Source organism: Rhinolophus ferrumequinum, chromosome 18 (assembly GCF_004115265.2).
Source record: "Rhinolophus ferrumequinum isolate MPI-CBG mRhiFer1 chromosome 18, mRhiFer1_v1.p, whole genome shotgun sequence".
NCBI lineage: Eukaryota > Metazoa > Chordata > Mammalia > Chiroptera > Rhinolophidae > Rhinolophus > Rhinolophus ferrumequinum.
In genome coordinates, this window is record NC_046301.1 from 53,165,915 (window position 1) to 53,181,629 (window position 15,715).

Genomic DNA, 15,715 nt, shown 5'->3' on the forward strand with positions numbered 1-15,715 from the left:
ATTTTAAGTATTCTTTAAAACTATTTAATGCTTGGAAATACAGATACTATTTATACTTCACATTTTAGAATATAAAATATGTATATAAAAACAATCTTTATTTGATAGTATTAATATGGTATAAGTCTGGAAAAGATTTAAAATCTGTTTTAATTTGGTAAATTAATTGTGTATTACTAGGACAATGGGGATAAAATGACACTTTGACCAATTATCAATAATAGGAGATATGCATTTTCCTGTAGGAGTTACAAAACTGTACCTAATGTTTACAATTATAATCATGACTTGGGCATACATCTGTCCTTTAGTTATGATTTGTTGGGTGTACTAAATATTTTCTGTATTTTCACAAACTAAACATGATGAAGCTTGTGAAGTAGAAACGAAGATAAATAGATAATAAATATTCATCACATTTGAAATTAAATGTTCCTCAGGAAAAATATTTTTGCTTATTATAATTTTGAACAAAAATATTGAGTTGGTAGATACAACTTTTATTTTTAAAAAAATTATAATTCATTAATTTACAAGACAAGATGAAATAAAAGGTAATATAACTACTTTTTAAAATGAAACTACAGATTGGATTGACACTGATTTTATACAAAGTATAAAGTACTATAACATATTAAAATTATCCTCCATATATTATGAACTGACATTCAAATCCAGAACTCTTATACATAAATTAAATTCCATAAATTAACAAAATTTGTTTGTTATACAGACACAGTTATCATGAATATATTTTCGATGTTCCAAGCATTTGTTCTTTCTTTGGTAAGCAAACAGTGAGATTTATGACATACGAAGACAGTTTATAAGGGACATTAAATCAGCTTTGATCCCATTGTTAAGAAATCCATATAGGATTGGATTAAGACAACAGGACATCATGCCTAACAAATGACAAATGCAATACACCAACTTGAAATGCCTATTTGAAATAAGGTTATCATTAAAATCGGTTACCACATGGAAAAGGTGTAGTGGCATCCAGCTAAGAGCAAACACTAATATAAGTACGGTCAGTCTATAGAAAACACTCCGAGATCTCTTTTTTATTCTCATGATAGAACGGTTTACTCGCATTTCATGAACATCTGAGTTTTCTTCAGGTTTCATCTCAAAGCAGGTGGGGACCCCTGGGATGAACTTACTGGATGAAAAGAGATGACTTTTCACAGAGACGAAGTTTTCTGGAAGTGTTCTTAAATGATTCTCCTGAGGAGGTCTTGCTGGAGCAGGTAATACGCATGCTGTCTTCTTGCTGTATCTTCTCCTGTGTTTCCTGATAAATGAATAGCTCCATTTATGGCTGTTGGAGAGTTTTACCTGAGGCCCACTCTTTTTGGATGGATGAAGAGTTAAGTTGATCATCTCATTTTCTTCTAGTTTGTTTTCTCGGTTGGACAATCCACAGCTTATACTCCTGCAGACACTGGTATGACTTACAGTTAGACAAACTAAGGGCAGAATATACTGAACTAGCAATAAAGATATAGTAAAAGCAATTCTGTATGAATCAGATGGCCACGATTCAACACATAAGTACCTGCTGCTCAGCAACGCCGAGCCAAACGTTTCCTGAAGTTCCACAAGTCTGTGGAACACTGGAAGTGGAGAACAAATCGCAAAACCTAGTGTCCACACAGTAGCTATCAGGAAGTAGCCATGGTTTGCTGTTAGATTATTAGATATTGGATGCTTAATCATATGATACCGGACAATGGCAATTGATATTAAAATTAAAGTGGAAACCAGAACTGACACACATTGAAGGAAAGGCATAATATGACACATGACTTTCCCAAACATCCACTGATCCAGTAAAACAGAGGTCAGTGTAAAAGGTGAGCAAAACAGCACAACCAAGATATCAGAGAAGGCCAAATTTCCTATCAGGAAGTTTACTGTGGTATTCTGATTACGCTTTCTCATGAGAGCCATTAAAATAAGCAGATTCCCCATAAAGCCAAGAAGACTTACAAATGTATAGAGTCCGATCAGAAAATACTGCAAGTCATCTACACTGCTTTTATAGTCGTCCCAGGCTGGGAAATCAGAATTCCGAGGGGCAGCAGTGTTGTTCTCTGTAGCAAGTGTCTGGTTATAATAATCCGTGAGCTCTAAATCCATATTATAATCCTGCTTGGAATAAAAGGACATCAGTTAGCAACTTGAAAAAAATTACATGACAACTATAAATGAATCCACTGAGAGGGAAACTAAATTTTACAATTTGCTCTCATTACCTTATTGTTCTCCTAAGTTCTGTAAGGTCTTTCATTGGTTCCAAGTGCAGTGCAAAAATATCATCAGCCAGTAACAATTATAGTAAGTTTAAGTCTATCATCATTTCTGTGGTGTGTAACGTGTTAAAATAGCAGACTTTTTATTTTTTTAATTTATGTAGGAAATAATGTTAGGGAAGAAAGAGGCAAATGTAGATAAGAACTGCACGATACCTAATGTACAGTAACTCATTAATAATCTTCTTTAATCAAGGTACCTGGTGCATGGTGTGGTCCTATAATCTTACCTTAAACATTCTTTCCTTTCCTGCTTGAATCAAAGCCAAACTTAAGAGTCACCTAACCTAAAGCATTCCTTGGTTTACTCAATTGGATGTGATTTCCTCCTCTGAACCCCTATAATACTCTGTTTATAATTGTCTGGTGCTACATGTCACAGTCTGTTTTGCATCGCAATTATAATGCATACCGTCTAGCTTATTTATAAGCAATGGAAAAGCAGAAACGGTCCCTTACTCGTGGTATCTGCCGTAAGTAACTTCACCATAGCAGATGTTAAATAAATATTCATGGAAAATGAAAAATTCAAACAAAAATCTAGCATCCTAAATATTATCTAGTTCAAGCAGTGTTTAAATTAAAGCTTCTCAAGTGTAGAAACGCTATCTCAGGACCTAGGTGTATATAGTAGGCACTCAATAAATGTTTATCAACTTGTACTGTTGACTATGTGAACACAATGTTGGACTTGGCAAAATCATTCCGTGATCAATCCTCAGTCCTTTGAGATGTGCCAGACTATCGTGAATTAAAATAGCCACTGACAAGCAGTGCTGCTCGTGATTTTAAAAACAACATTTACCTGTTTGTTTTTTAATTTAAAAATTGAAAACAGATTTTCGCTTTGAAAAGGTTCAATAAATTCATATTGTTTAAGGAAAATATATCTTAAAGTTAAATGTAGAAGAGATACTAATATAATAACACCCTGTAATAAGTTTTCATTTCAAAGGAAATTGATAATGTAATACTATTAATACCATAATGGTATTACTTATTTACTGCTGTATGCTAGAGATTTGACAGTATTTCCTGATGAAGCACAAAAGTGCCTATATCAATAAAAGGTAAAAGAAAACTTTCATCTCTTTTAAAAAGTAAGCACTCTTATTTTTTAACAAAATTTTCCTACCGAAAACTCAGGACAGCAATAATTAATTCTGGTGAATATATATTGTTACAGAGACCCTAATATATATGTAGCTTAAACATTTTTTCCATTCCATACCATTATACACTTATCTACTTATTTCTATAGTGGGATCTATAGTGAAAACTATGAAAATGCTATATATTTAAATTAATAGTAAACACTATTATCTTCAGTTTGTAAGGGACTTATAGGTCCTGATCCAATAAATTTCCAAACAGGAAATCCTGTTGTGTACACACATTCATTATAAATAACTAATTCAGTTTTATATACAGCAAGTTTCAAATACACACCATTGTGTTAGGAGAAAATTTGAAAGTTTAAGTTTTTCACAACTTCTGCAACTAATTCTATGTTCATTGGACTACTTTCTGAAAGCTAATGGCATCCTTTTGAAGATCAATAAAGTCAGAAACTCGGGATCTTATTTATTCTTGGACCCCAACCCATAATTTACATTGACATTACCTCAAGTTAGAAAGGATTAGTGGTACAAAAGTGACTCCCACGGCCTCCGGAATCATCTTATTTATCACATTACTAATCCATGGCCTCCCTGCAAATACCCTGGATAAGTCAGCGAGGTGCTAATCAAAGCAGCCTTGACTGGCCTCCCTGCTAAACTTCAAGAGTTCTGATGGCCCCCGGCTCCATCTAAGTTAGCCAAGATCCTATATATACTTACACTATGAACAGGCTATTTGTTACTGTGATCCTGCTTAGTTATTCTTTTGACTCACTTTCTTGAAACCATCCTTTTCTGTTGTACATCACTAGTTACTGACTGCCTTTTCTACTACCAAGGTAAAGCCAGAGAAACATCGGATAGTTAATTCTACAAAGGCTCTGTGCAGTTTGGGGACATGCAACTGTAGGATGACACTCATTTAGTGGAAAATATTACTATCCAAAGTTTTTGAAGAGGAAATGCTGCAAAGTTTGTGGTAATAGAAATAACATGGTTTTAAGTCTGAAGTTCAGACTGCCGCCCACATACATTGTCAGTCCTCTCTGTTAGACTCTAATGGAGATAACAGAAAATAGACAGGCTCAGTTAAGGTAAAGATTGACCTTTGTCAAGGAAGCTACAGGCCAAGGATATGACTGACTACCCACCATGACCGCTTTTAGGAATTTTATGCAGCCTTCCTATGTGGTTAATTTCAGTCTTGGAGCTTGTAGGGCCTGCCATGCTGGCCTCTCCTGAGCTTGTCAGGTGTAGTATGTGGCCCCTTTTTCATCCACATTAGGAAAATTTTATCCAATCAGATTTAAATCTTCTTCTTTTTTTTAAATTGAAAATCTAAGGTAGAAGAAACACTTTAAAATGAAAGGCAAAAGAAGCCCAAAGGATTTCTTTCCTTAAACTTACCCCTTCACTTCCTTTTTCCTGAAAAGCACAATAAGCAAACCTATAATGAAAATAGAAATCTATTTAATAATTGCCTTTCAACAAATGTTAGAATGAATGCTGTACAATTTTATGCAACATATTTTATACATAATACAAGTAATGTTATATGTGAACTTTTCTTCCTCTCAGATTACTAGAGAAATTATGAAACATAACCAAAGAGAGAATGTTTTAAAACAAAATATTGTTTGAGAAGAAATTTTATATTGACTGTGTCAAAGCTTTGTTGAGCTTAAATATGAGATTTTATTCTTCTTTTTTGTATCTAGTTTTATCTCCTACCATCTGAATTAGCAGGCTGAAACATCAAACTTTAATCCTCTGAGTAAAAAGTGAAAGAAAAAAAATATTCGTCAAACTGTGCTTATTGTAATGTTTAATAAAAATTGATCTATATCTAACACAATGACAAATGAAATCTGAGTAGACTTACTCAGGAGAAAGTAATAGGAGAAACTGCAGCGAACTTAAAGGATACTAAGAGACTGAGCTTATACTTTTAAATAACTTTCCTTTATTAGGATAGTTTCCTGCCTAATGAAAATGCACATCTTTCTTTTCACAAAGGATGCCAATCACACAAAAGAAGAAAATACATGTAATTTTTTTCCCTCTACCAATGATAAAATATCAACTATTGCCTCTTTTGCTGTGATCCTGGAACAATGGGGAGATTCCAGGTTCTCAAATATTCCCATGATTTATTTTTAAAGCCAGAATCTGGCAAAATTTAATGGGAAAGATAAATACAGTTCTGCTGCTCAAGGGACAAACACAGGCACGCGCCACCCTCTCTTCTCAATTCTAACAGCAGTATTTCTCTTCCCTTGAGAAATCAGAAATTTAAAATTGCATTCGGGCTGCAACATTTTGCTGAGAGCGCTTGAGGCTATTTCCAGGGTCTATGGCAAAGTCTTTTGGCTTCGATCCAATACGATGGTTCGGTTCCTTGAACAGATGAACTAACGGTGGGTAAACTTGGGGATAGAAATGCCCTATTTCTGGAATTCGAGGTATGTGGATATGTTATTGCTCGCATTTGTTAGGAGGCCACCTTGCAAATAGGAGCGCAAACCCGGGGCGCAGCTGCCTCTGGATCTCCCGCCAGCTGCGGGACCGCGCGGCAGTTGGACGCCCCGAGTGGAGCGGGGTGGACTGAGCCCCGGAGCCTCGTCAGGGTCGGGCTGGGGCTGAGCACTGGCCCGGGAAACCCCGAGGGCTGCCGATCCCCAGCCTCGGACGCCAGTAGGGCTGCACCCGGGGCTCATCCCGCCCAGGGGGAGCGCTTGGTCCTCTCCGATCCCCCACCCATCCCTCCCTCCCAGGCTCCAGCGCGGATCCCGCACACTCTCCCCCCGGGTCCGGCCCGTGCCTGCTCCACCCGGGTGAGTACCTGCCCCGCACGAAAGAATTCCGCCAGGTCCCTTCCCGCTGTCCCTTCACGCCTAACAATCGCCCGTTCCGCCCGCCACCCGAATCCCCACTTTTCCAGCGAGCTGCTTTCGGCTTCCCCACCCCGCCCTCTCGGGAGCCCCGAACACACCCGGGGACCGAGGTGCAGCTCCCGGGGCCCAGTGAGGACTCGCCCTTCCCTGCAGGCCCAGCCCCGCGCAGATGGGGGTGTCGGGGAGAGGCTAAACCCCGTACCTCGGGGTTCCCCCCGCTGCTGGCGCCTCGGCTCCCGGGGACGTGGCGGAGCGCGGTCGCTCCTGCGCGCGGGTGGCGGTGGCTGCAGGAGGAGACCTGGAGGTGGCAGTGGGGAGGAGGGAGTGGGGAGCCGCGGGGGTTTTAGAGGTGCCTGGGGAACACGTGACTGCTCCAGCGACCCCCGAGACCCTGCTCCAGGGCGCCTGCTCCGCGCCGGCCTCTCCCAAACACCGGGCCGGGGCATCCCAGCTCCTACCTTGCTGTTTGGGTGCCCTAGGGAGACGTTGCAGGCCCCCAGGATGGCACCCCGTCACCCTGGCCTCCGGTGCCCCGCTGAAGCCAAGTTAACTTGATGAACAGGAAGATTTCTGCCCATTCTAACCCCAGCTTTGTGAAGCGAACTAGGAGGAGTATTGAAATCGTGTCGGGGTGCGGGGGTATCTGTAGGAGCTTAGGCTCCCGGAGAAAAAGCTGTAAGGCCCAGGTTCTCTCTTTGTTCGGGGAAAAAAAAAGATCAAGACAAAACAGAACATTGCTTTATCTTGCACCTTTTTGAAGTGAGGAAGGGAGAAGTCTAGGCACCAAGGTTGACCTGAACGTGTAGGGGACACAAAGGAGTCAGCGATGAATGGGGAAAGGATTTATTCCCATTGCTAAGGAGGAGTAGTTGTGGGCGTGGGCAAGCGTAGAGCTGGGGAGTGAAGCTGAGGTGGAATCAACGCTTCTCAAGACCACACTCACTGATAAAAAGACGACGAGGGAGTAAAAAGTGATGCCACAGATTTAAAAAGACAGAAAAAACAACAAAACTTGTCCTCCTGTTTCTCCTCAACGTGATTTCCATCCCCAATGGTTTGCCTTATTTTTAGTCAGTGTGTGTGTGTGTGTGTGTGTGTGTGTGTGTGTGTGTGAGAGAGAGAGAGAGAGAGAGAGAGAGAGAGAGAGAGAGAGAGAGAGAGAGAGAGATCCTTGACTATAGTGTGCACGATGAAGGCTGTATTTATTGTATACTTTAACACTGGAAAACGACTAACTGACAGCCATAGCATTGTGTATCTGGTAATGAGTGCAATTCTGGTGGACTGTAAATCTAATTTCTGTTCTCCTAGAAGTCAGACAAAATTCCTGCGCTCTTTTTCTGCTGAATTTTAGCGTTTGATAGAGGATCTGTATAGATTGTCATTGTATCAGAGAGATAGATTTTCAATACCTCAAGTAAACCCAGTTCCTATTTCATTCTTTTCTATTTCTGGAATACTAGTATAGTCTCCCCCAAATTTTAACACAGTAAGTAGTCCGAGCCCGCCCATGGGATTCTGCAATGGGTGAGGGGAGGGATGGAAGTGTCAAGAAGGGATAATCAGTGAGAAAACAAACTTTTGTTCTTAAACATTTTTTAACTCCTTCATCTGTACAGTTAGTGTACTATATACACATTGCTGCATAACTTTCTATCCTTCCATCCCTTACACAATTAGAATACAGACCAACTCAAATACACATTAGCTCTAAAACAACTTTCAAAGGAATCCCATTATAACAATCTTCGAAAAACTTATGCTATAAGCTTTGTATATTAAAAATACAAGATGAATTTTATTTTTTCTTTTCCACAAATTTGCTTGTTCCTTGATGACATGAACCTTTAAATTAAAGTAACTGTTATTAGGGTATTAAAAATAAAAGGCCAACATGTCATTGAGATGAAGATTTTGATTAATTCACCATTTCCTTTCCCACCACATACAAAAACATGCAGATCTCAAAAAGGGAGTCAGAATTTCTTCTTTAAATACATATTTGATGTACACAGAGTGAAAAAAAATATTAAGAATACTTTTCTGGGGAAGAAATTATCATTTTGAAAATCCCAACAATATGGTATGTAAAGAGGAAGATATGAAGATACATACATTTTTATCTTCAAATTTCCCAGGAAGGATTCAAGACTCATCATCATCACTCTTTGTAGAACATAATCGAGTAATTTGGTTCTGTTTTACGGAGTAATATTCAAGCAGGGAGACTGCTACCTCTGGGAACAGAAGTGGTCATGTCCACCTCTGCTCCAGTAGTTTTCCTACTCACTCTACAATGCTCATTTGCGAAATTAAGTTGGATGTTATGTGTCACAAAATTAAACTGGTTCTTTCCCAGCAGTCATGGTTCTTTATTAGTTATGAAAGATAGCTTGTCTATAAAGGTGAAAGGTAAAATCACTTGGGATTACTAAGACAAATTATTGAATAATAAAACACTCTCCAAGCAACGCCTGTTGTTGCATTGTTGTCTGTTTCTTTGAGGCACATGTCTGTTGTTTTTGTCAAAGTTATTGTTGCATTTTAATAACAGCTACCATTTGTGGAGGAGAGTTACTAAAATGCTTTGGTATGGTCTCAAATGATATGTGACCTTGACGTATTAGTTATGGGACTAGTGGGGGTAAATAAAGTAGAGAAAATCGAATTACACTATTTGACACATACTTTTCTCTAAGAGCTTCTAAATATTCAGTAAGAGTAATATTTCTTTATCCACTGTTTCTATCATGGTAAAATTAAATCCTTAATTCTTAAAAGCTGTGGAAATGGCCATTTCTATGTGTTATCAAAAATATTTTATGATGCCCATTGCTTCATTGACTTCTTTGGGATAGTAATAGTTTGTCATATAATCAATATTTAGGACTTAAAACAAGGAATTGATTTATAATTGTGAAACATATACCACTTTTTTTATGGAACAAAAGCTGTTTGCTTTTTTTAAAGCAATTTTTAAAAAAGTAAACCCAAAGTATTTGTGTGCACAGAGTCATTTTCCCAGGCAATTCAATGATAATTTTGAGGTCCTCAAGCACTATCAACATTTCATTGCTTTCTTCTAACAAGTTCTATGCTACTTAAGCAAAACTTTATATCTTGCCTTTTGATGTAGTAATGATGAGATCATTAAACATAAAGGGGTGACTGATTTCCAGAGAGAATGTGCAGTTCTTTTTTAAAGTAAATTTTCCATGTTCAAAATACACGCACACATATATGCTATTTGCATGTATACAGTTTTACAATCACATACATATTTGTATAAGGGACACTTGTCAGAACACCTGGATTGCAGTCAGGTTTTATCCCAAATTAATAGTGTGGCTTTACACAAGGCACTTCATTTTTTTAGTCTTCACTTTCTTTGTTTGAAAAGTGAAATGTTTTGACTAGCAAATCTCAAGCCCTCTTTGAGCTCTGAATACCTATGACTTCATGCCGTGAACAAGCACGCATTACAGACATACGTGGACAAAAATAACCTTTTTGGATCTTCAGAAAAATGTAATGGTCATAGAAATTGTTTGTCTCCCCCTCAATATTAGAAAAAAAGAAGCAATACTATTGAGTTTCCCATTAATACTGGCACATTCTCTTTCCTGCAGCTATAATAACTGCATAATGATATTTGATTCATTCTTTTAAGAAGTTGTGGGTGTCTTACAGATCAATTCTTTATCTAATTATATTATTTTTAAAATTTCAGCACAAAATATGTATATATTACATATATGTATAGATATATAAATAAATACATTTTATCTTTTATATATATATATATATATATATATAAAAGAGAACATGGATTCTTTGGGAGACATAACATTCTATCATATAAATCCATATATAGGCTGTATAGTCTTCTCTTTTGTGGATCAAAACTCCTCACAATAAGTGGTATTGCTGAAAAGTATCTCCCCAACATTGTTTTCTAAAAATAAATTTTTCATTTCTTAGCTCATTTTTGATTGTTAATAATTTAAATCTCGTTGTAAGTCTAAATATAGCTTTACTCTAAGTGAAAATGAAAGCGTTTATTTATTTGTGATATCTTGTTTTGTTTTGAATAGTCTTTAACAATAATATTTTATGAACTGTTCAAAGTATAAGTCCAGAATCAAAAATTGAGATGGTTGAATAATATGCTCTTCAAAAGTGCATCTGTTTCCGTAGTCTTCCTCTTATTCTCATAGGTAACTCAGCTTTTAAAAGTATATCATTCAGCAGGTAGAAAAAGATATGAGACATTTCATCTGTTAGACATTATATGCATTTTCAAAGACAGTATGTTCCATTATTCAAGCTTGCACTTAATAGGGAAAGCGGAATCAACACATAAAAAATACACAAATAGGAGAAGAATCATCAAGAGGAGTTAGTGGTAAGCATATATACACATTCTAAAATGTGCACGTGGATACCAACATTTTGTGCAGCATGAAAATAGTAATAATCCAGCATAGCTAAAATGCCAAAGACATTTTTTAAATGTTTGAGATGAACAACTGGGCTTGATTTGTGATGTTCATTAATTTGTGTAACCCTCCCTTACTTTTTGTTCTTCAATCCTCCAACAAAACTTTTTTCAGTATCTTATGATATGCCAGATGTTATTCTATACTCTAAGTTTGAAGAGGTGAAAAAAGGAGTCACCCTCTTCCAGTGATCACAGTGTAGTTGTAGGTCTGTGCAAATAATAAGTTGCAACATAGTATGACAAATTCCATCATAGAACCAAACTTAGGGAGCTGCAGGAATAAAAATAAGACAAACTCAGCTTATGGAGGATTTGGGGAGATGGCGAGATAGAAGAGAGGGCTTTATAGTTGAGGAAAGGAACTGGTGAGAGAGAAAGCAGCAGATGGAGGGGGTGGGCAAGTCAGAAGTGGGGACATAGTGTGAAGGTGAGAGAAAGGGTAACATTCAGAGAGGTGCAAATAGTTCAGTTTGACTGAAGTGTGTGGGATGTGGTAGAGGATGATACTGAAAATATTGGTTTCAAGGGACATTGCACTTTACTTAAAGGCTCTCGAGAAAAACTAGACAATTTGAGCTGGGGAGCGATATAACTGGATTGCTGTGAAAGCAGCTAGTGGCAGAGAGACCACTGAGTTGAGAAATAAGAGAGCTTAGCTTGATGGACGTGAAAGAACACAGCTGAAAGATATTTAGGGAGTAAAATGCATGGGAATCTGCCCAGCTGAATTTGAGGGTGTGAGAGGGAAACATTGGGGACAATTCTTAGATTTTGGCTTGCAGGATAGAAATGATGACATTGATTGACATCCAGTCCACTATCAGAAGCACATTTTCAAGGAAACATGAGACAGAGCTGTACTTTAAATAGGCATTTAGAGTTAGGAGCATACAAGCATATAATTGATGGCAGAGGGTATGATGATGCATCAAGAGTGGGGGAAAAAGAGAAGCGTAAGAATGAAATCTCCAGTAAATTTGGGCAATTCAGGGTCAATCAATGAAAACACAGGTCCACAGAAGACAATAACATATAAGCTTTTTTGGGTGGTCTTGCATAGGATTGCATGGCAGGGGAAGTCTGTCCTAGCAAGAGACCTTCCAGAGACAACATGTGGAGCTGTCACCCAAAATGAGGATAGGACAAAGGGACTCTTAAGCAGGGGAAGGGAAAAATAGGAGGGGAACTTTCATACCTAGGTGACTTCACTCAGCAGCAAGGTAGGGAGACTTGAGGCAGAGTTCCAAAGGATAGCTGCAGATTGGTGTGGTTTATGGTTACAAGATTTGTCTTATCTATGGTTAACAGATGATGGGTGCAATTTCTTAGGGTGTATGAAGTTGGTAGGCTCTAAGTGGCTAAAACATATATTTATTTTGGGCTATATTTAAAGCAACTAGATGTGTGAGAATTTGAGTTTGGTGCTTTCTGGCTTTGGGCTAATAGTCCTAGCCTGCTGTGACGAAGTAGATAATATGGGGACCATTTTAGGCTAATACAGGGGTGCCATCTCTGGTCAATTTATATTTTAGGAGCCTAAGGAGAAAAACACCTCAGAGTTAGATGCAGATGGCAGATCCTGGGGGAGAGACTGAGGAACAGCCAGTAAGGAAGGAGAAAAGCCTGAAATGTAGAGTTAGTGAAGTCAAAGGAAAATGAAATTCCAGAAGGATAGGATGGTCAAGAGAGTCAAATCCAACATAAAGAATAAGAACAATAAAGTCTGAACTGTGTCCACTGGCTTCGGTCAGTGGTGTCCTGAGCAGAAGCAGTTTCAGGTAGGCCACATTTGAGGAGCCAATCAGAGGACAGTGATGGACCTTCTTCTTGAAGAAGCTACCAGGTAAGAGAAGACAGCCAGAGCAGCTAGGACATGGAGGAGAGAGTTATAATGAGAAAGAGTGAGCATTTTGTTTTTGTTTTTATTTTAATGTTAAGCCAGTAAAACTGAATTATTTAATAAACAAGTGTTAGCATTGTTTAATAAACCTCTCAAAACTTAGTGGAATAAAATAATAACTCGCTTATGGATTTTATGTTCATGGATTGGGTGGGAGAGCACAATGGTGATGGCTTACTCTGTCATGTGATGTTTGGGGCATCAGCTGGGAAAACTCAATGGGCTAAGGTGACTCAAAGTCTGGGGACTGAAAGAGCCGGGCTGGAGGATCTACTGCCAACACGAGGGATGTGAGATTTAGGGAGCTTTTACTCACTTCAGAACGAAGGAGGAGTCCATTGAGACTGAGGGTATGCAGTCGGAGGTTGGGGGAGAAGGGTGACAATGTGAAATATTTTTGAAGAGGAGAGGAATTGGGAGTCACACAAGCCCAGTGATTTCTAGGTAATAGTAAAGGCTCAACTAAGGTTTTGAATTTGTAGTTACAATAATCTGTGCAGTTGAGTTCTATTTCATCTACATGCTATGCTGGCAGAGAGTGGTAGCTACGTAGTTTCCTGGGTTGAGAAGAGTCAGATTATATACCACAGCCCATCCTGGGATATGTATCCTCTTTCTAGATTTATATGTATCTGGGGAAAGAAAAGCAACAGCTAGACTTCAAAGGAATGAAGAAAAGACACTTCCCTAAGCAAACATTTCATACCATACCACCTCTGTGCCCATTTGTGATATTTAGGTGCACATAAGGGATCTTTTTTCTGTCTTTGGGAGAAAACTGCCCTGTCTCAGGGATGTGAAACAGTTTTACATCCTGTGGCCAAGTCTGCTCTACTTATGTCGGCTACCTGAAGTGCTGGGTTGTGAAGAGCTCCAATGCCAAGCCTGAGATTTCGAAGGTGGGGGTGGGAGTGGGGCAACGCAGACAGTCAGAGATGTTTGTCAGAGATGACGGAAGGTTCAATGGCGGCATTCATACTTGCCCTTCTCACCAGGGATTCCTACTCCATCTCTTTGGAAGGAATTCTGAAGAGAATAGTAATAATTATAATAAAAAACAACCACAGTAACAATGGCAACTCTCTTTTCATTAGGCATGCAACAAATACGAAATGATAGGCTTTTGTAAAATAGCACCACACTTTTGTTGAATAGCTCAAGGGTGTCTGACAAGATGAGATCTGGAGAATAATGTTCGGATATATGCTAAATAATTTTATGATCCAGTCCTATACAGTCTTATTCTGACAGAGTTTTAAAACAAATGCTCTAAATTTGTAGTCTGTGTAACCAAATAAGAACTTTCTTGAGCGTATTCCTATTTCAAACCAAGAACAAATCCATAAATATTTGGTGTCTTCTACACTAGGAAGACAATTGAATTGTTTGTGCATATACTTGTATACTAACATTTAAACTAAATTCATTGTCACTTCCTTCTGCTAGTAATTTTTTAAAAAAAGACAACTGGATAAACTGATTGTATTATTTGAACTAACCAATTTAGTTACAACTCTTTACTTACTATATATCATAGGTTCTAAGATGAGGGCTTTTTCTTTAACATTTTAGTACTCTAACTTTTAGATTCATTCACAGTTGATTGTATGCCATTGCTTGACTGGAAGCATCTTTTTCTTTCTCAGTGGTCCATAAAATAACATTGCAACTTATGTGCTGTGGTATCATAGATTCAAGGAAATGCAGTAGGTCAGTCACAGAAAGAAGGAAATCTGGCACCTGATTAATTCATAGAATATGAACTAATCCAACAACATGCTGTATAGTAAGTCCTACCCCAGTGGGATTTCCTCCTTTTCAGTGTTATCTACATTCTAGTTCCCTACTTACATTTCTAGTTACATACAGTGCTAATGCTTATCAAGATTTTTCTAAATGATAATGTATTATAATTTTCCTGAACCAAGGCCTAAGAGCATTTCAGAAACTTTAACCCTTGCAGCAGAAATTCATCAGGAGAGCAATAAAGTCATCACAATGGATAAATTCCTGTACCAAGTATAGTGACACACTTTTAGCGAGACAATGATTGAATCATGGAATTTAAAGGGTCAGACCATAAAGATGTCCCATTTTTTAAAATGTATATGATAAACTTATTATCTACAGAGATTTAATGAGTAGAGCCTATCCGTCAGTTTCAATGACAGAACAAGACTGTTGCCCAAGAGATTTTGAGAATAGTTCATTAATTTATTTTTCCTAGTCATGGTTTATAGGTTAGCCTGTTTTGAAATTTCAGAAAGAAATACACAAAATGCAAAAAATTGTCTCTCCCTAGCAAAGGTTTTATCTAGTTTGAATCCCAAATAGGAAAGTATGTGACTGACTGTTCACTTAAGAGTAGAAAAATCAGTGATCTTTATTTAACACCTATGTTCTCTTTAACACATCTTCTGAAGAACTCAGATTACTTTATTTCAAACTTTCCAAGATTACATTATACGAGGATCTTACGTTATATTTGGTGATTACACTATGCTTAATTTTTCTCTTAATTTTTCTACACTTTGGAAAGAATACTTAGTAAATGATACTCCTAGAGAATTAAATGATTTTGCTGTTGTTGAGGAGCATTTCAAAACTTCTCCTTTCACCACGAAATTTGACATAGAAAACGGCTTTGAGATCAACGATCTTACAAAGATTGGTATTTGAGATGACTATCTCAAGAATGCAGCTTTATAAATTTGCCTTAGGGGGGACACTTTATAAAAATTAAGTTAATAAGATGACAAAATGCAATTTCCACAGTAGTTCAGGCATTCTTGCAGATATGCCTTTATTAGCATTCTTGGAAAATACAGGAAGGAAAGTGTTTAATGAGTCTAAATTATATTCTCAGGTAAAAATATTTGCTGATATATAGCAGCTAATATATAGCAGTATATTAGCTGATCTAGCATAAAAATGTGTTCTTCATAGAGAATTAAATTATTTCATGTGTAATTCTTGCAGCA

At 37.7% G+C, this 15,715-nt stretch overlaps 1 protein-coding gene across 1 annotated transcript; it reads right to left on the bottom strand.

The window, feature by feature from the left end:
* Positions 1 to 650: 650 nt before the first annotated feature.
* Positions 651 to 4,879, bottom strand: NPY5R (neuropeptide Y receptor Y5). The gene is made up of 2 exons (XM_033134803.1): positions 4,847 to 4,879; positions 651 to 2,154 (listed from the first exon to the last, which is right to left on the bottom strand). Exon 2 carries the CDS (start codon positions 2,143 to 2,145, stop codon positions 805 to 807), a length of 1,341 nt encoding a protein of 446 aa, XP_032990694.1. The 5' UTR covers positions 2,146 to 2,154; positions 4,847 to 4,879; the 3' UTR covers positions 651 to 804.
* Positions 4,880 to 15,715: the final 10,836 nt, after the last annotated feature.

Bases quoted from the DNA above. Each gene is read 5' to 3' on its own strand.
- NPY5R (XM_033134803.1), bottom strand. From the start codon at position 2,145: ATGGATTTAGAGCTCACGGATTATTATAACCAGACACTTGCTACAGAG.